The sequence below is a fragment of the Bufo gargarizans genome, unplaced genomic scaffold, assembly GCF_014858855.1.
Source record: "Bufo gargarizans isolate SCDJY-AF-19 unplaced genomic scaffold, ASM1485885v1 fragScaff_scaffold_587_pilon, whole genome shotgun sequence".
NCBI classification, from domain to species: domain Eukaryota; kingdom Metazoa; phylum Chordata; class Amphibia; order Anura; family Bufonidae; genus Bufo; species Bufo gargarizans.
The window spans coordinates 138,709-159,747 of record NW_025334145.1 but is presented as its reverse complement, the minus strand read 5'-3'; the positions used below and the strand labels follow the sequence as shown (position 1 = coordinate 159,747).

Sequence of the window (21,039 nt, the reverse complement as noted above, 5' to 3'; positions counted from 1 at the left end):
TGATATAACCTCCAGAGACATTACATCCTATGTGACCGATATCAGCCACTCCTCTTATAACGCTCCAGCGCTGATATAACCTCCAGAGACATTACATCACATGTGACTGATATCAGCCGCTCCTCTTATAACGCTCCAGCGCTGATATAACCTCCAGAGACATTACATCACATGTGACTGATATCAGCCGCTCCTCTTATAACGCTCCAGCGCTGATATAACCTCCAGAGACATTACATCCTATGTGACTGTTATCAGCCGCTCCTCTTATAACGCTCCAGTCCTGATATAACCTCCAGACATTACATCATATGTGACTGTTATCAGCCGCTCCTCTTATAACGCTCCAGCACTGATATAACCTCCAGAGACATTACATCATATGTGACTGATATCAGCCGCTCCTCTTATATCGCTCCAGCGCTGATATAACCTCCAGACATTACATCACATGTGACTGATATCAGCCGCTCCTCTTATAACGCTCCAGCACTGATATAACCTCCAGAGACATTACATCATATGTGACTGATATCAGCCGCTCCTCTTATAACGCTCCAGCACTGATATAACCTCCAGAGACATTACATCACATGTGACTGATATCAGCCGCTCCTCTTATAACGCTCCAACGCTGATATAACCTCCAGAGACATTACATCACATGTAACTGATATCAGCCGCACCTCTTATAACGCTCCAGTACTGATATAACCTCCAGAGACATTACATCACATGTGACTGATATCAGCCGCTCCTCTTATAACGCTCCAGCACTGATATAACCTCCAGAGACATTACATCACATGTGACTGATATCAGCCGCTCCTCTTATAACGCTCCAGTCCTGATATAACCTCCAGACATTACATCCTATGTGACTGTTATCAGCCGCTCCTCTTATAACGCTCCAGCACTGATATAACCTCCAGAGACATTACATCACATGTGACTGATATCAGCCGCTCCTCTTATAACGCTCCAGCGCTGATATAACCTCCAGAGACATTACATCATATGTGACTGATATCGGCCGCTCCTCTTATAACGCTCCAGCACTGATATAACCTCCAGAGACATTACATCATATGTGACTGATATCAGCCGCTCCTCTTATATCGCTCCAGCGCTGATATAACCTCCAGACATTACATCACATGTGACTGATATCAGCCGCTCCTCTTATAACGCTCCAGCACTGATATAACCTCCAGAGACATTACATCATATGTGACTGATATCAGCCGCTCCTCTTATAACGCTCCAGCACTGATATAACCTCCAGAGACATTACATCACATGTGACTGATATCAGCCGCTCCTCTTATAACGCTCCAACGCTGATATAACCTCCAGAGACATTACATCACATGTAACTGATATCAGCCGCACCTCTTATAACGCTCCAGTACTGATATAACCTCCAGAGACATTACATCACATGTGACTGATATCAGCCGCTCCTCTTATAACGCTCCAGCACTGATATAACCTCCAGAGACATTACATCATATGTGACTGATATCAGCCACTCCTCTTATAACGCTCCAGCACTGATATAACCTCCAGACATTACATCACATGTAACTGATATCAGCCGCTCCTCTTATAACGCTCCAGCACTGATATAACCTCCAGAGACATTACATCATATGTGACGGATATCAGCCGCTCCTCTTATAACGCTCCAGTACTGATATAACCTCCAGAGACATTACATCATATGTGACTGATATCAGCCGCACCTCTTATAACGCTCCAGCGCTGATATAACCTCCGGAGACATTACATCACATGTAACTGATATCAGCCGCACCTCTTATAACGCTCCAGTACTGATATAACCTCCAGAGACATTACATCACATGTGACTGATATCAGCCGCTCCTCTTATAACGCTCCAGCACTGATATAACCTCCAGAGACATTACATCATATGTGACTGATATCAGCCGCTCCTCTTATAACGCTCCAGCGCTGATATAACCTCCAGAGACATTACATCCTATGTGACTGATATCAGCCACTCCTCTTATAACGCTCCAGTACTGATATAACCTCCAGAGACATTACATCATATGTGACTGATATCAGCCGCTCCTCTTATAACGCTCCAGCTCTGATATAACCTCCAGAGACATTACATCACATGTAACTGATATCAGCCGCACCTCTTATAACGCTCCAGCGCTGATATAACCTCCAGAGACATTACATCACATGTGACTGATATCAGCCGCTCCTCTTATAACGCTCCAGCACTGATATAACCTCCAGACATTACATCACATGTAACTGATATCAGCCGCACCTCTTATAACGCTCCAGCGCTGATATAACCTCCGGAGACATTACATCATATGTGACTGATATCAGCCGCTCCTCTTATAACGCTCCAGCGCTGATATAACCTCCGGAGACATTACATCACATGTGACTGATATCAGCCGCTCCTCTTATAACGCTCCAGCTCTGATATAACCTCCAGAGACATTACATCATATGTGACTGATATCAGCCGCTCCTCTTATAATTCTCCTGCGCTGATATAACCTCCAGAGACATTACATCCTATGTGACTGATATCAGCCGCTCCTCTTATAACGCTCCAGCGCTGATATAACCTCCAGAGACATTACATCACATGTGACTGATATCGTCCGCTCCTCTTATAACGCTCCAGCACTGATATAACCTCCAGAGACATTACATCCTATGTGACTGATATCAGCCGCTCCTCTTATAACGCACTAGTGCTGATATAACCTCCAGAGACATTACATCCTATGTGACTGATATCAGCCGCTCCTCTTATAACGCTCCAGTGCTGATATAACCTCCAGAGACATTACATCATATCTGACTGATATCAGCCGCTCCTCTTATAACGCTCCAGCGCTGATATAACCTCCAGAGACATTACATCACATGTGACTGATATCGGCCGCTCCTCTTATAACGCTCCAGCGCTGATATAACCTCCAGAGACATTACATCATATGTGACTGATATCAGCAGCTCCTCTTATAACGCTCCAGCACTGATATAACCTCCAGAGACATTACATCATATGTGACTGATATCAGCAGCTCCTCTTATAACGCTCCAGCGCTGATATAACCTCCGGAGACATTACATCACATGTGACTGATATCAGCCGCTCCTCTTATAACGCTCCAGCACTGATATAACCTCCGGAGACATTACATCACATGTGACTGATATCAGCCGCTCCTCTTATAACGCTCCAGCGCTGATATAACCTCCAGAGACATTACATCACATGTGACTGATATCAGCCGCTCCTCTTATAACGCTCCAGCGCTGATATAACCTCCAGAGACATTACATCATATGTGACTGATATCAGCCGCTCCTCTTATAACGCTCCAGCGCTGATATAACCTCCAGAGACATTACATCACATGTGACTGATATCGGCCGCTCCTCTTATAACGCTCCAGCGCTGATATAACCTCCAGAGACATTACATCCTATGTGACTGATATCAGCCGCTCCTCTTATAACGCACTAGTGCTGATATAACCTCCAGAGACATTACATCCTATGTGACTGATATCAGCCGCTCCTCTTATAACGCTCCAGTGCTGATATAACCTCCAGAGACATTACATCATATGTGACTGATATCAGCAGCTCCTCTTATAACGCTCCAGCGCTGATATAACCTCCGGAGACATTACATCACATGTGACTGATATCAGCCGCTCCTCTTATAACGCTCCAGCACTGATATAACCTCCGGAGACATTACATCACATGTGACTGATATCAGCCGCTCCTCTTATAACGCTCCAGCGCTGATATAACCTCCAGAGACATTACATCACATGTGACTGATATCAGCCGCTCCTCTTATAACGCTCCAGCGCTGATATAACCTCCAGAGACATTACATCATATGTGACTGATATCAGCCGCTCCTCTTATAACGCTCCAGCGCTGATATAACCTCCAGAGACATTACATCACATGTGACTGATATCGGCCGCTCCTCTTATAACGCTCCAGCGCTGATATAACCTCCAGAGACATTACATCCTATGTGACTGATATCAGCCGCTCCTCTTATAACGCACTAGTGCTGATATAACCTCCAGAGACATTACATCCTATGTGACTGATATCAGCCGCTCCTCTTATAACGCTCCAGTGCTGATATAACCTCCAGAGACATTACATCATATCTGACTGATATCAGCCGCTCCTCTTATAACGCTCCAGCGCTGATATAACCTCCAGAGACATTACATCACATGTGACTGATATCGGCCGCTCCTCTTATAACGCTCCAGCGCTGATATAACCTCCAGAGACATTACATCATATGTGACTGATATCAGCAGCTCCTCTTATAACGCTCCAGCGCTGATATAACCTCCAGAGACATTACATCATATGTGACTGATATCAGCAGCTCCTCTTATAACGCTCCAGCGCTGATATAACCTCCGGAGACATTACATCACATGTGACTGATATCAGCCGCTCCTCTTATAACGCTCCAGCACTGATATAACCTCCGGAGACATTACATCACATGTGACTGATATCAGCCGCTCCTCTTATAACGCTCCAGCGCTGATATAACCTCCAGAGACATTACATCACATGTGACTGATATCAGCCGCTCCTCTTATAACGCTCCAGCGCTGATATAACCTCCAGAGACATTACATCACATGTGACTGATATCAGCCGCTCCTCTTATAACGCTCCAGCGCTGATATAACCTCCAGAGACATTACATCATATGTGACTGATATCAGCCGCTCCTCTTATAACGCTCCAGCGCTGATATAACCTCCAGAGACATTACATCACATGTGACTGATATCGGCCGCTCCTCTTATAACGCTCCAGCACTGATATAACCTCCAGAGACATTACATCCTATGTGACCGATATCAGCCGCTCCTCTTATAACGCTCCAGCGCTGATATAACCTCCAGAGACATTACATCACATGTGACTGATATCAGCCGCTCCTCTTATAACGCTCCAGCGCTGATATAACCTCCAGAGACATTACATCATATGTGACTGATATCAGCCGCTCCTCTTATAACGCTCCAGTGCTGATATAACCTCCAGAGACATTACATCATATGTGACTGATATCAGCAGCTCCTCTTATAACGCTCCAGCACTGATATAACCTCCAGAGACATTACATCATATGTGACTGATATCAGCAGCTCCTCTTATAACGCTCCAGCGCTGATATAACCTCCAGAGACATTACATCACATGTGACTGATATCAGCCGCTCCTCTTATAACGCTCCAGCACTGATATAACCTCCAGAGACATTACATCACATGTGACTGATATCAGCCGCTCCTCTTATAACGCTCCAGCGCTGATATAACCTCCAGAGACATTACATCATATGTGACTGATATCAGCCGCTCCTCTTATAACGCTCCAGCTACTGATATAACCTCCAGAGACATTACATCATATGTGACTGATATCAGCCGCTCCTCTTATAACGCTCCAGCACTGATATAACCTCCAGAGACATTACATCACATGTGACTGATATCAGCCGCTCCTCTTATAACGCTCCAGCGCTGATATAACCTCCAGACATTACATCACATGTGACTGATATCAGCCGCTCCTCTTATAACGCTCCAGCGCTGATATAACCTCCAGAGACATTACATCACATGTGACTGATATCAGCCGCTCCTCTTATAACGCTCCAGCGCTGATATAACCTCCAGAGACATTACATCACATGTGACTGATATCAGCCGCTCCTCTTATAACGCTCCAGCGCTGATATAACCTCCAGAGACATTACATCCTATGTGACTGATATCGGCCGCTCCTCTTATAACGCTCCAGCGCTGATATAACCTCCAGAGACATTACATCACATGTGACTGATATCAGCCGCTCCTCTTATAACGCTCCAGCGCTGATATAACCTCCAGAGACATTACATCCTATGTGACTGATATCAGCCGCTCCTCTTATAACGCTCCAGCGCTGATATAACCTCCAGAGACATTACATCACATGTGACTGATATCAGCCGCTCCTCTTATAACGCTCCAGCGCTGATATAACCTCCAGAGACATTACATCATATGTGACTGATATCAGCCGCTCCTCTTATAACGCTCCAGCGCTGATATAACCTCCAGAGACATTACATCCTATGTGACTGATATCAGCCGCTCCTCTTATAACGCTCCAGCACTGATATAACCTCCGGAGACATTACATCACATGTGACTGATATCAGCCGCTCCTCTTATAACGCTCCAGCGCTGATATAACCTCCAGAGACATTACATCACATGTGACTGATATCGGCCGCTCCTCTTATAACGCTCCAGCGCTGATATAACCTCCAGAGACATTACATCCTATGTGACTGATATCAGCCGCTCCTCTTATAACGCTCCAGCGCTGATATAACCTCCAGAGACATTACATCACATGTGACTGATATCAGCCGCTCCTCTTATAACGCTCCAGCGCTGATATAACCTCCAGACATTACATCCTATGTGACTGATATTAGCCGCTCCTCTTATAACGCTCCAGCGCTGATATAACCTCCAGAGACATTACATCACATGTGACTGATATCGGCCGCTCCTCTTATAACGCTCCAGCGCTGATATAACCTCCAGAGACATTACATCCTATGTGACTGATATCAGCCGCTCCTCTTATAACGCTCCAGCGCTGATATAACCTCCAGAGACATTACATCCTATGTGACTGATATCAGCCGCTCCTCTTATAACGCTCCAGCGCTGATAGGCAGTGTATGGAGCCTTTGACCTACCTTGTGTAATCTGCTCCTTCTCCCCTCAGATTAATAAGACGCTGAATTATGACTCCGATGTGATGGCTAGCCTCAACTTCCAGTATTCGGCCACGGTGGTGGTGACAGACAACGGGACCCCCAAAATGACCAGTGAGTGTAAAGCCGATAAACATGAAGGACAGCTGCAAAATCCACAAGATGACCAGGCCCCACAGCAGACCCCTACACTCGCCAGGCCCCACAGCAGACCCCTACACTCGCCAGGCCCCACAGCAGACCCCTACACTCGCCAGTCCCACAGCAGACCCCTACACTCGCCAGGCCCCACAGCAGACCCCTACACTCGCCAGGCCCCACAGCAGACCCCTACACTCGCCAGGCCCCACAGCAGACCCCTACACTCGCCAGGCCCCACAGCAGACCCCTACACTCGCCAGGCCCAACAGCAGACCCCTACACTCGCCAGGCCCAACAGCAGACCCCTACACTCGCCAGGCCCCACAGCAGACCCCTACACTCGCCAGGCCCCACAGCAGACCCCTACACTCGCCAGGCCCCACAGCAGACCCCTACACTCGCCAGGCCCCACAGCAGACCCCTACACTCGCCAGGCCCCACAGCAGACCCCTACACTCGCCAGGCCCCACAGTAGACCCCTACACTCGCCAGGCCCCACAGCAGACCCCTACACTCGCCAGTCCCACAGCAGACCCCAGAATACACTAATGGGGGTCACTCGGAGCCCAACCCAAAGGGTGGAGCCTCAGGGAGAAGCGGATGATGTGGGGGAGGGGCAGTGGTGGGATCCTCCCTGTAACCGCGTGTCTTTGTCTTGCAGCCAATATTCCGGTTTTCATCACGGTCACGGCGGTGAATGACTACAACCCTATATGTGTCGGCCCGGCCACCTTCACTGTTAACGAGAATGCGCAATTTGGGACCGCTGTGGGGCAGCTAAACGCCACAGACACCGACTACCCGTTCAACAACGTCCAGTTCTCCGTCAGTGGCGGTCCGAATCCCCCGGTCTTCTATGTCGTGCCGAGAACTGGTAAGGAGCCGTTACACCCTGGTCCTTAAAGGGACAGCGCAGTGGGCGGAGCCTGCCCGTCCTGGGAGACGCCATATAAAGCTGTGGATAGTGCGGCGCCCAGTAGAGAGCTGTCCGGTCTGGGGCCCCGCATCTGAGGGCCCCACTGCTGCCATAACATTCTGTACTCTGTTACAGGAGTGATAAAACTGCTCGGACCCCTGGACTTCGAGACCACCAGCAGCTACTCGCTAAGGATGCAGGTGGTCGACCTGAATAACGACATTCTGCCGGATCCTGCCCGTCAGAGGACGACCACCTGCCCCATCACGATCAGCGTCACGGTAAGATGGCGGTCAGCCCACGGCTATCCTCTGTTCTCTCATCAGCTGAGGGCTCCTTACAGCAGTACAGATACAATAGTAACAAACGCTCAGCTGTGAGAAGCTTGAGGTCCAGACCGCCCTCATTCACTGACAGCACGCAGAGGTATTGGAATTGGTGTAGAACTGAGTTATTTCCATTTCTCTGTCGGCCATATTGGCTCTCAGAGTCCCTCTGTCAGCTCTGCCTGTCTCTCCGACTGTGCAGAGTATGATGTGCATCAGGGTTTATATGATGGGAGTTGTAGTCCAGTGGTGGATGAAATCGGGGACATTATAAACAGCAAGCAGTTGTATTGTCCTATTATCGTGCGCTCAGCATCTCTGAGGTCCCGTCTGGCGGCCATCTTGTGTCTTCTAGGACTATAACGACAACCCCCCAGTCTGCACGCCGCCATTTTATTACAGCACGATATACTCCACCCTTTTAACCACAAGCGCCATTGGGACGGTAACCTGCAGTGACAAAGACGCGTCGGCTGTGCTGTCCTATACCATCGTGGGAGGTAAGGGAGGCAGCTGTGGAGGCGCGAGGCGTGCAGCGCCTCATTACGTATAGCAGCACCATGGACACCTATACTGTGAGCGGACTCCACGTCTCTGTGTCGCAGGTAATGTTAATAATCGCTTCCGTCTGACCGGCGCCACCGTGCTCCACAACGCGTTCTCGTTTAACCCGGATGGCGTGATGGACCCTCAGAGCTACAAGCTGCTCATCCAGGTGACGGACAGCGCCGCCTCCCCGGTCTTCACCACCACAGTGACCTTCTTCATAACCGTCATCCCCTGGACAACGACGCAGCCGACAACCACCAAAACCACCCCGGTGAGCGGGCGCGGGGGGCGCGGGGACGGGCAGCGCGCTGCACCACATGTCAGCGGCACATCTGATGCACTGTGAGGTTGGCAGCAGCGGGGGAGGGGAGATCGACCTTCAGGCCGCCATGTTTTATCTTCTTGATTCCAGATCCCAGAAAAGCAGACGCGAATCGTCAATCAGACGCTGACGTACTGGCAGCCGGACGTCTGGTTCATGGTCGTCCTGACCGTCACTGGGGTTCTCCTGCTGTCTGCCCTGGCGCTGCTGACATGGACGCTCTGCAGAAGGTGCGTCTCCTCGGCTGTCACATACAGCAGCGGTGACATCATCATAAGACAGCAGTGACATCACTCATCTCCATGTAATCATATATGACAGCGATGACATCATCATATAACACAGCGGTGACATCACTCATCTCCATGTAATCATATATAACAGAGGTGACATCGCCGATCTCCACACACGTCACATATAACAGTGGTGACATCGCCGATCTCCACACACGTCACATATAACAGTGGTGACATCGCCGATCTCCACACACCTCACATATAACAGTGGTGACATCGCCGATCTCCACACACGTCACATATAACAGTGGTGACATCGCCGATCTCCACACACGTCACATATAACAGTGGTGACATCGCCGATCTCCACACACGTCACATATAACAGTGGTGACATCAGCGACCTCCACACACGTCACATATAACAGAGGTGACATCGCCGATCTCCACACACGTCACATATAACAGTGGTGACATCAGCGATCTCCACACACGTCACATATAACAGTGGTGACATCGCCGATCTCCACACACGTCACATATAACAGTGGTGACATCGCCGATCTCCACACACGTCACATATAACAGAGGTGACATCACCGATCTCCACACACGTCACATATAACAGTGGTGACATCGCCGATCTCCACACACGTCACATATAACAGTGGTGACATCACCGATCTCCACACACGTCACATATAACAGTGGTGACATCGCCGATCTCCACACACCTCACATATAACAGTGGTGACATCGCCGATCTCCACACACGTCACATATAACAGTGGTGACATCAGCGATCTCCACACACGTCACATATAACAGTGGTGACATCACCGATCTCCACACACGTCACATATAACAGTGGTGACATCAGTGATCTCCACACACGTCACATATAACAGTGGTGACATCGCCGATCTCCACACACGTCACATATAACAGTGGTGACATCAGCGATCTCCACACACGTCACATATAACAGTGGTGACATCAGTGATCTCCACACACGTCACATATAACAGTGGTGACATCGCCGATCTCCACACACGTCACATATAACAGTGGTGACATCAGTGATCTCCACACACGTCACATATAACAGTGGTGACATCAGTGATCTCCACACACGTCACATATAACAGTGGTGACATCAGTGATCTCCACACACGTCACATATAACAGTGGTGACATCAGCGACCTCCACACACGTCACATATAACAGTGGTGACATCACCGATCTCCACACACGTCACATATAACAGTGGTGACATCAGCGATCTCCACACACGTCACATATAACAGTGGTGACATCGCTGATCTCCACACACGTCACATATAACAGTGGTGACATCACCGATCTCCACACACGTCACATATAACAGTGGTGACATCACCGATCTCCACACACCTCACATATAACAGAGGTGACATCACCGATCTCCACACACGTCACATATAACAGTGGTGACATCACCGATCTCCACACACGTCACATATAACAGTGGTGACATCAGTGATCTCCACACACGTCACATATAACAGTGGTGACATCAGCGACCTCCACACACGTCACATATAACAGTGGTGACATCACCGATCTCCACACACGTCACATATAACAGTGGTGACATCGCTGATCTCCACACACGTCACATATAACAGTGGTGACATCACCGATCTCCACACACGTCACATATAACAGTGGTGACATCACCGATCTCCACACACGTCACATATAACAGTGGTGACATCAGTGATCTCCACACACCTCACATATAACAGTGGTGACATCGCTGATCTCCACACACGTCACATATAACAGTGGTGACATCGCTGATCTCCACACACGTCACATATAACAGTGGTGACATCACCGATCTCCACACACGTCACATATAACAGTGGTGACATCAGTGATCTCCACACACGTCACATATAACAGAGGTGACATCAGCGATCTCCACACACGTCACATATAACAGTGGTGACATCGCTGATCTCCACACACGTCACATATAACAGTGGTGACATCACCGATCTCCACACACGTCACATATAACAGAGGTGACATCGCTGATCTCCACACACGTCACATATAACAGTGGTGACATCACCGATCTCCACACACCTCACATATAACAGAGGTGACATCACCGATCTCCACACACCTCACATATAACAGAGGTGACATCACATATTACAGCAGTGATATTTATTGCTGTGGTGATGTCATCCATCTCCTCCGATGTCATACTTTACAGCAGTGACATCACTCATCAAATTATTATTTCCTCAGATTTCCGCTCTGTGCACAAGGCAGTAAGGAGTTAACGCAGCCCCTCCTGCCGGACAGGTAAGTGACCAGAGACGTCCCCTCCCCGGGCAGCGTTCTGATGGGTGTCAGTAAAGGGGCGGGGCTGTGACTACCTCTCATGTTTATGGCATTTCCTGTTTACAGCTCTGTATCAACTAATCAAGCGGTCATGGAACCCCCCAAACAGCCGCCGCCCGCCAAGGAGAAGAAGGACGTGGCCCCAGTCAGCCCCCTGAGCCTGGTATGGAAACCCCAGAGACCCCTGCAAGGGCTGAGGGCCACTATGGGCCCCGCTATCACCTTCCTATGGGACTATGAACACCGTGTAGATGGCTGGGGAATAATGGGGGGTTAGGTGGCCATGATATGGGGGGGGGGGGGGGGGATCGTTACTGCACAGGGAGAGTAATAATAATCCTGTGACCATGAAGGGGGGGGGGGGGTCATCCTGATATAACGCACCATCCATGACACCTCTTCTCTTCCTGCAGCAGTTTGATGGCCGAGCACAAGACCCAGGTAGGTGTCTGCCAGGGTGATGCCCCCAGCTGCCCGTCACCCCCTCGGCTTACAAGCCTCCACCATCTACCCTCACCTGTCACCCCCTCCGCTTACACATCACCCCTCTGCTTGCATGTCACTCACCTGTCACCCCCTCCGCTTACACGTCACGCCTCTGCTTACATGTCACTCACCTGTCACCCCCTCCACTTACACGTCACCCCGCCTATCACCCCTCTGCTTACTTGTCACTCACCTGTCACCCCCTCCGCTTACACGTCACCCCTCTGCTTACATGTCACCCCCTCTACTTACATGTCACCCCCTCCACTTACACGTCACCCCGCCTATCACCCCTCTGCTTACACGTCACCCACCTGTCACCACCTCCACTTACACGTCACCCCGCCTATCACCCCTCTGCTTACACGTCACCCACCTGTCACCACCTCCACCTCCACGTCACCCCGCCTGTCACCCCCTCTGCTTACATGTCACCCTCCCGTCACCCCCTCTGCTTACATGTCACCCTCCCGTCACCCCCTCTGCTTACATGTCACCCTCCCATCACCCCCTCTGCTTACATGTCACCCTCCCGTCACCCCCTCTACTTACATGTCACCTGCCTGTCACCCCCTCTGCTTACATGTCACCCTCCCATCACCCCCTCTGCTTACATGTCACCCTCCCGTCACCCCCTCTGCTTACATGTCACCCGCCCGTCACCCCCTCTACTTACATGTCACCCGCCCGTCACCCCCTCTACTTACATGTCACCCGCCCGTCACCCCCTCTGCTTACATGTCACCCGCCCGTCACCCCCTCTACTTACATGTCTACCCCTCCTCTTACACATCACCCCACCTGTCACCTCCTCTGCTTACACGTCACCCCCTCTACTTGCATGTCACCCGCCCGTCACCCCCTCTACTTGCATGTCACCCGCCCGTCACCCCCTCTACTTGCATGTCACCCGCCCGTCACCCCCTCTACTTGCATGTCACCCCCTCTACTTGCATGTCACCCGCCCGTCACCCCCTCTACTTGCATGTCACCCGCCCGTCACCCCCTCTACTTGCATGTCACCCGCCCGTCACCCCCTCTACTTGCATGTCACCCGCCCGTCACCCCCTCTACTTGCATGTCACCCGCCCGTCACCCCCTCTACTTGCATGTCACCCGCCCGTCACCCCCTCTACTTGCATGTCACCCGCCCGTCACCCCCTCTACTTACATGTCTACCCCTCCTCTTACACATCACCCCACCTGTCACCTCCTCTGCTTACACGTCACCCCCTCTACTTGCATGTCACCCGCTTGTCACCCCCTCTACTTGCATGTCACCCGCCCGTCACCCCCTCTACTTGCATGTCACCCGCCCGTCACCCCCTCTACTTGCATGTCACCCGCCCGTCACCCCCTCTACTTGCATGTCACCCGCCCGTCACCCCCTCTACTTGCATGTCACCCGCCCGTCACCCCCTCTACTTGCATGTCACCCGCCCGTCACCCCCTCTACTTGCATGTCACCCGCCCGTCACCCCCTCTACTTGCATGTCACCCGCCCGTCACCCCCTCTACTTACATGTCTACCCCTCCTCTTACACGTCACCCTGTTATAACTGTCTCCATGTAATGTGTTTGTGACTTTCCACAGTTTCTGGTCGTGAATATCTCTTCAACAGTCACACGGGGGAACGCCGCTGGTTATGAAGGAAGTCATCGCTCCTGATCCGTATGCGGAGGATCTGACTGTGATTATCGTGTGCCAATCATGGTGAATAGTCAGTACCTGGATCATCCTGCAGGGGTCAGCAGAGCTCAATGTACACAAGTGTGGAGACAGCGACACCTGCAGGACACTCCACAGACTGACACCTGACAACCGTAAAATGATTAGGGAAAAAAAAACAAATAAAAGGAAAAATCACATTGTCCTGGGGCTTGTAGTTCTATATCGGGGGTGGGGTGGGGGTGGGGGTGGGGGTGGGGGGGTGTTCTATGACTTGTAGCCATTTCCCCTTCCTGGGAAAGATCGGAGTGTCTACACCACATCCAGCCTCCATGTCATTGAGGAGGGGTACACAATTACTATAAATCCTGGAGGCCTTGCACTCCTGTTGAGCTGGTGCTCATACAGAGCAGCCACTCAGAACAAGACCAGCTGCAGTGTAAAGAATGGGGGCTGCAGCCTGAACCTCTGGCATAAGAGGTGAAATTTGTCTTACCTAAGAGTCCAACAGGCAATGGAGCTCAGGTGGAGTCGTCGCTCAAAGCTCTAATGACGCACTGGAAAAAAAGAAGGCGATGCTGAAGATGAGAAAGACTTCAGCGGGAACATCAGCATCACAGGAAGCAGACTGAGAGGGGGCCCAGAACCTGAACACCCCCAAACCACTCAGAGGAAGATGAAAATGTGAACTTCCCTCTGCCACAAGGGGCGAACACCACAGAATTGATGCAATGGAGAGCTACATACATCCCCATGAACAGAGCTCCCCCTAGTGGTGGCTGTATAATCTGTATGTAGTGAGCTCCCCCTAGTGGTGGCTGTATAATCTGTATGTAGTGAGCTCCCCCTAGTGGTGGCTGTATAATCTGTATGTAGTGAGCTCCCCCTAGTGGTGGCTGTATAATCTGTATGTAGTGAGGTCCCTCTAGTGGTGGCTGTATAATCTGTATGTAGTGAGGTCCCTCTAGTGGTGGCTGTATAATCTGTAGTGTAAGTGTGGTGTATAATCTGTATGTAGTGAGCTCCCTCTAGGGGCTGTATAATCTGTATGTAGTGAGCTCCCTCTAGTGGTGGCTGTATAATCTGTATGTAGTGAGCTCCCCTAGTGGTGGCTGTATAATCTGTATGTAGTGAGCTCCCCTAGTGGTGGCTGTATAATCTGTATGTAGTGAGCTCCTCTAGTGGTGGCTGTATAATCTGTATGTAGTGAGTCCCTCTATCTAGGGAGTATAATCTGTATAGTGAGCTACCTCTAGTGGTGGATGTAATCTGTAGTAGTGAGCTCCCTCTAGTGGTGGCTGTATAATCTGTATGTAGTGAGCTCCCTCTAGTAGTGGCTGTATAATCTGTATGTAGTGAGCTCCCTCTAGTGGTGGCTGTATAATCTGTATGTAGTGAGCTCCCTCTAGTGGTAGACTGTATAATCTGTATGTAGTGAGCTCCCTCTAGTGGTGGCTGTATAATCTGTATGTAGTGAGCTCCCTCTAGTGGTGGCTGTATAATCTGTATGTAGTGAGCTCCCTCTAGTGGTGGCTGTATAATCTGTATGTAGTGAGCTCCCTCTAGTGGTGGCTGTATAATCTGTATGTAGTGAGCTCCCTCTAGTGGTGACTGTATAATCTGTATGTAGTGAGCTCCCTCTAGTGGTGACTGTATAATCTGTATGTAGTGAGCTCCCTCTAGTGGTGGCTGTATAATCTGTATGTAGTGAGCTCCCTCTAGTGGTGACTGTATAATCTGTATGTAGTGAGCTCCCTCTAGTGGTGGCTGTATAATCTGTATATAGTGAGCTCCCTCTAGTGGTGGCTGTATAATCTGTATGTAGTGAGCTCCCTCTAGTGGTGGCTGTATAATCTGTATGTAGTGAGCTCCCTCTAGTAGTGGCTGTATAATCTGTATGTAGTGAGCTCCCTCTAGTGGTGGCTGTATAATCTGTATGTAGTGAGCTCCCCTAGTAGTGGACTGTATAATCTGTATGTAGTGAGCTCCCTCTAGTGGTGGCTGTATAATCTGTATGTAGTGAGCTCCCTCTAGTGGTGGCTGTATAATCTGTATGTAGTGAGCTCCCCCTAGTGGTGGCTGTATAATCTGTATGTAGTGAGCTCCCTCTAGTGGTGGCTGTATAATCTGTATGTAGTGAGCTCCCTCTAGTGGTGGCTGTATAATCTGTATGTAGTGAGCTCCCTCTAGTGGTGGCTGTATAATCTGTATGTAGTGAGCTCCCTCTAGTGGTGACTGTATAATCTGTATGTAGTGAGCTCCCTCTAGTGGTGGCTGTATAATCTGTATGTAGTGAGCTCCCTCTAGTGGTGGCTGTATAATCTGTATGTAGTGAGCTCCCTCTAGTGGTGGCTGTATAATCTGTATGTAGTGAGCTCCCTCTAGTGGTGGCTGTATAATCTGTATGTAGTGAGCTCCCTCTAGTGGTGGCTGTATAATCTGTATGTAGTGAGCTCCCTCTAGTGGTGGCTGTATAATCTGTATGTAGTGAGCTCCCTCTAGTGGTGGCTGTATAATCTGTATGTAGTGAGCTCCCTCTAGTGGTGGCTGTATAATCTGTATGTAGTGAGCTCCCTCTAGTGGTGGCTGTATAATCTGTATGTAGTGAGCTCCCTCTAGTGGTGGCTGTATAATCTGTATGTAGTGAGCTCCCTCTAGTGGTGGCTGTATAATCTGTATGTAGTGAGTTCCCTCTAGTGGTTGCTGTATAATCTGTATGTAGTGAGCTCCCTCTAGTGGTGGCTGTATAATCTGTATGTAGTGAGCTCCCTCTAGTGGTGGCTGTATAATCTGTATGCAGTGAGCTCCCTCTAGTGGTGGCTGTATGATCTGTATGCAGTGAGCTCCCTCTAGTGGTGGCTGTATAATCTGTATGTAGTGAGCTCCCCCTAGTGGTGGCTGTATAATCTGTATGTAGTGAGCTCCCTCTAGTTGTGGCTGTATAATCTGTATGTAGTGAGCTCCCTCTAGTTGTGGCTGTATAATCTGTATGTAGTGAGCTCCCTCTAGTGGTGGCTGTATAATCTGTATGTAGTGAGCTCCCTCTGGTGGTGACTGTATAATCTGTATGTAGTGAGCTCCCTCTGGTGGTGGCTGTATAATCAGGTGATTTTCCTATTTCATGACGTAAAGTCATGATTTTATTAAAGACACGGAGGCGAGTATTGCTATTCTCCTTCTTTACTCTGACCAATAGCAGCAAAGATAAAAATAAATATTGAACATTTGAACAGCCCCTCCCCATAGTTCCAGTATAACAGGCCACTCCGCCTGCAAATCCTCCTCTTTCTTTGTAACGCAAGACCGAACATCCAACAGAACCGGAAAAACCAAGAGTCCCAGAACATCATGGAACAACAACCGCCTTCCATCCGGAAGCGAAACGGGAAGAGCCGGAAACAGCGCCGAAGGATGCTCCTTGATTTGTCCACATCAACCAAACGGCCGGAACCGAACTGCCGACGACGTAGACCAACAGACACCGCACACCGGGCCGGTCTCAACCTGAAAAGGTGAAAAAAACAGAAAAATGACAGTAACAAAAATTGGGACATGGCATCCAAAATCAACTGGTTGCGATAAACCTACTCAGGAAAAAAACTCATAGAGTTAAGAACAACATGTGTATGACACAAATCAATACTATCTGCAGAATAAACATCACTCAGAATAATAAACATACCTATAGGGAGGGAACTCAGGGTGGGCAATACTCGCCTCCGTGTCTTTAATAAAATCATGACTTTACGTCATGAAATAGGAAAATCACCTGATTTTATTACAAGACCCGGAGGCTCATATTGCGAGTTCAAAGTTAAGACAAATTCTCAATGATTGATGAGAAAACGTGAGGACCTGGCCGAAAGTAAAATTCTCTGAACGTGGACACTCTGGACCAGTCCGCCAACTTCAAAATGTCCTCCAACCTGGCGCCAGACACCGCCAAAGAGGTAGCGGATGCCCCCCTAGCAGAATGCGCCGAAAAAATGGAAGTGTCCACGCCCGCCAATTCCATGATCCACTTCATCCACCTGGCCAGCGTGGGAGTGGTCACCGGGGCAAACGGACGAATGGTAGAGAGGAAAAGATGAGAAAACTCCCGTGATCGATGAAGGGAAGTGCGAGCTTCATACTCCTTGAGGCATTTCACCGGACAGAGAGAAGGCGAGGCCGGGAAAGCCGGATAAGCGACTGAGCGTATGTGAGACTTGGTCCTCCTAGAGATGTCAAAAGAGACCCCCTCCGGAGTATACGAGCGGGCATCATAATCCAAAGCCCGGACGTCAGACACCCGCTTGCAGGAAATTAGACAGAAAAGAGTGACCAGCTTCGCCGACAGTTGCCTTAAGGACAGGTCTGAATTCTGAGGCCAAGAAGTTAGAAACGAGAGGACACAAGACACGTCCCAAGTAGCCGAAAATCTAGGTCTAGGAGGCCGAGACATCCGAGAGCCACGCAATAGACGGCACACCAAAGGATGTTGCCCCGCAGGAGTACCGTCAAACCCCTGGTGGGACGCAGAAATGGCCGACCTGAAAAGGCTGATCGTGCGATATGCCTTGCCCTGGTCGAAAAGAGAAGATAGGAAATCCAAGATCTCCGTCACAGGAGCCGAAACGGGATCCAAGTCCCTAGCCACGCACCAGCGATCCCAAGATCCCCAGGCAGATCTGTAAGATCTTCTGGTCCCTGGGGCCCAAGCGTTCTCCAACAGGACTCTAGCTGTTCCCGAAACTCCCGGGACCTCCCAGGGACCCCTGAAATGCGACACGCCAACAGGCGCAGAGAACCGTCCAGGAGGAGAGGATGTAGCTGGTGATTCGGACCTCGGAGGAGAGTCTGAGATGTCGGGAGCAAGTACGGGGTCTCCATCATCATTTCCAGAAGGTGAGGAAACCACGACTGGGAAGTCCAAAACGGGACCAGCAGAACCAGATCCGCTGAATGACGGCGTACGTGAATCAGGGTCCTGGGGATCAGCTGAAAGGGGGGGAATGCGTAAAGCAGACCCCGCGACCAATCCTGTAGGAATGCGTCCACAGCCTCGGCCTCCGGGTCCGGGCGCCAACTGTAGAAACGTGGCAGCTGCGTGTTCAGGCGGGAGGCAAACAGGTCGATACAGCAAGGCCCCCAAAGAGACGTTAAGGAACGGAACACTGCCGGATCTAACTGCCAGTCGCTGGAGTCGGAGAGATATCGAGAGCTCCAATCTGCCCGAATGTTCTGGACGCCCGGAAGATATTCCGCCAAGACGATCAACTCCTTGTCCAGACAGTAGTCCCAGAAATCCTTCGCCAACCGAGATAGGATGGTGGAACGTGTACCGCCCATGCCGTTGATGTAACGCACTGCCGACACGTTGTCCATGCGAAGTTGAATGCAAGCCTTGGCCGTGTCTCTCGTGAAACTCTTGATTGCGAACGAACCTGCCAACAGTTCCAGCGCATTGATATGGAATCCCGCTTCGTCCGCTGACCAGCCGCCTCCGGTTGAGATCCCCTTGCAGTGAGCTCCCCAGCCCGACAGGCTGGCATCCGAATCCACCATGAAGTCCGGGCGATGACCGAAAATAGCCTTGCCGTTCCAAGCCTGTAAATTGTGGATCCACCAGGATAGCTCCTCCTTGGTTTCCTCGTCCAGGGAAATCCAATCCGCATAGGAAGCCCCCCTCCGGAGGTGGAAAATCTTCAGTCGCTGGAGGGCCCGGTAGTGTAGTGGGGCTGGGAAGACCGCCTGGATGGAAGAAGCCAGAAGGCCTATGATCCTGGCTAGTTGACGCAACGGGATCTGGGAAGACGACCTGGCTCTGCACAACTCCTTCCGAATGGACCGGACCTTGGTCGGCGGTAGGCTGAGAGTCCCTGCCGTGGAATCCACCAGAAACCCCAGGAACTCCATCTCGCGAGCCGGGGTGAGACAGTACTTCTCCTGATTGAGAAGGAAACCCAGATCCGACAGGAGATCCATTGTCCAGCGAAGGTGATTCAGTAATACTGCATGATCCTGTGCCATGATCAGGATGTCGTCCAGATAGACGATGAGACGAACTCCCCGACTGTGCAGCCAGGCCATAGCAGGGCGCATCAGCTTGGTGAAGCACCACGGAGCAGAAGAGAGGCCGAAAGGGAGGCATGTAAACCGCCAAATCCTGTCCTTCCAAAGGAAACATAGAAGGTTCCTGGACGCGTCCTCGACAGGGACGGTAAGATACGCGTCCTTCAGGTCCAACTTGACCATCCAATCGCCCACCTGAAGCAGGTCCCGCAGGAGATGGATGCCCTCCATCTTGAAATGGCGGTACCTGACGAACGCGTTGAGAGCGCGTAAATTGATGACGGGCCGAAGCTGGCCCCCTTTTTTCGCCACCAAGAAAATGTTGCTGATTATCGCACCAGTGGATGCCGGAGCCGGCTCTATGGCCCCTTTGCGGAAGAGCTCGGATAGCTCTGAGTCCACAAGTATGCGGCTCTCTACTGACAGCACTGCCGGATGTGGGGGCGGGATGGATAGGTGAGGAGATGTCAACTCTATGTGGAAACCCCTGACCGTGGAGAGAATCCATTGGTCCGAGGTGATGCGCGACCAAGCTCGAGAAAAGAGCTGGAGTCTGCCCCCTACACAAACAGTTGAAGAATTGAAATGAGGCATCGGTCTTACCATAAGGACGTCTGGAACCAGGGTTTCCTCTGTATCCTCTAGGTCTCCAGGATCCTCCCCGGGAAGGGAAGAAAGATGATGTCTCCCGCCTCTGCTCCTGGAATGCAGGTCTCTGGGAGAAGGAGCCTCTGCCCGTAGCACGGGATTGGAAGTGGGCACGGCCGGACAGACGGCCCCTGAAACTGCCGGCCCTGGTAGAGACCCTACCGTGAAACACCCGTTTCATTGAACTCTGGGCCTTATCGAGTGCTGTAAAGGCACCAACAAAACGGCCTAAGTCCTTAATAAAGGACTCGCCAAACAGCAAGCCCTGGGCCTCCTTACCGGCTTCCGTGAGCGCCAAGTTGGAGAGTTTAGGCTCAATCTTGAAAAGAATGGCCTTGCGCCGTTCAATGGCCAGGGACGTGTTGACGTTTCCTGCCACGCAAATCGCGCGCTGCACCCACTCGCGCAGCTCTAGAGGGTCTACCTGTTTACCCTCGGCCTTGG

The 21,039-nt window shown here is 50.4% G+C and overlaps 1 protein-coding gene across 1 annotated transcript in view; it reads left to right on the top strand.

Moving 5' to 3' along the window:
- CDHR4 (cadherin related family member 4) overlaps positions 1-14,096 on the top strand; it is a 28,169-nt gene extending 14,073 nt beyond the window's left edge. The window contains exons 10-19 of the mRNA XM_044273358.1: positions 6,862-6,964; positions 7,653-7,865; positions 8,043-8,188; positions 8,589-8,733; positions 8,839-9,053; positions 9,195-9,334; positions 11,643-11,699; positions 11,805-11,901; positions 12,152-12,179; positions 13,819-14,096. Of these exons, the coding sequence (XP_044129293.1) occupies positions 6,862-6,964; positions 7,653-7,865; positions 8,043-8,188; positions 8,589-8,733; positions 8,839-9,053; positions 9,195-9,334; positions 11,643-11,699; positions 11,805-11,901; positions 12,152-12,179; positions 13,819-13,874 (1,200 nt within the window). The 3' untranslated portion in view covers positions 13,875-14,096. The remainder of the gene's footprint in view (positions 1-6,861; positions 6,965-7,652; positions 7,866-8,042; positions 8,189-8,588; positions 8,734-8,838; positions 9,054-9,194; positions 9,335-11,642; positions 11,700-11,804; positions 11,902-12,151; positions 12,180-13,818) is intronic.
- The last annotated feature ends 6,943 nt before the right edge of the window (positions 14,097-21,039 follow it).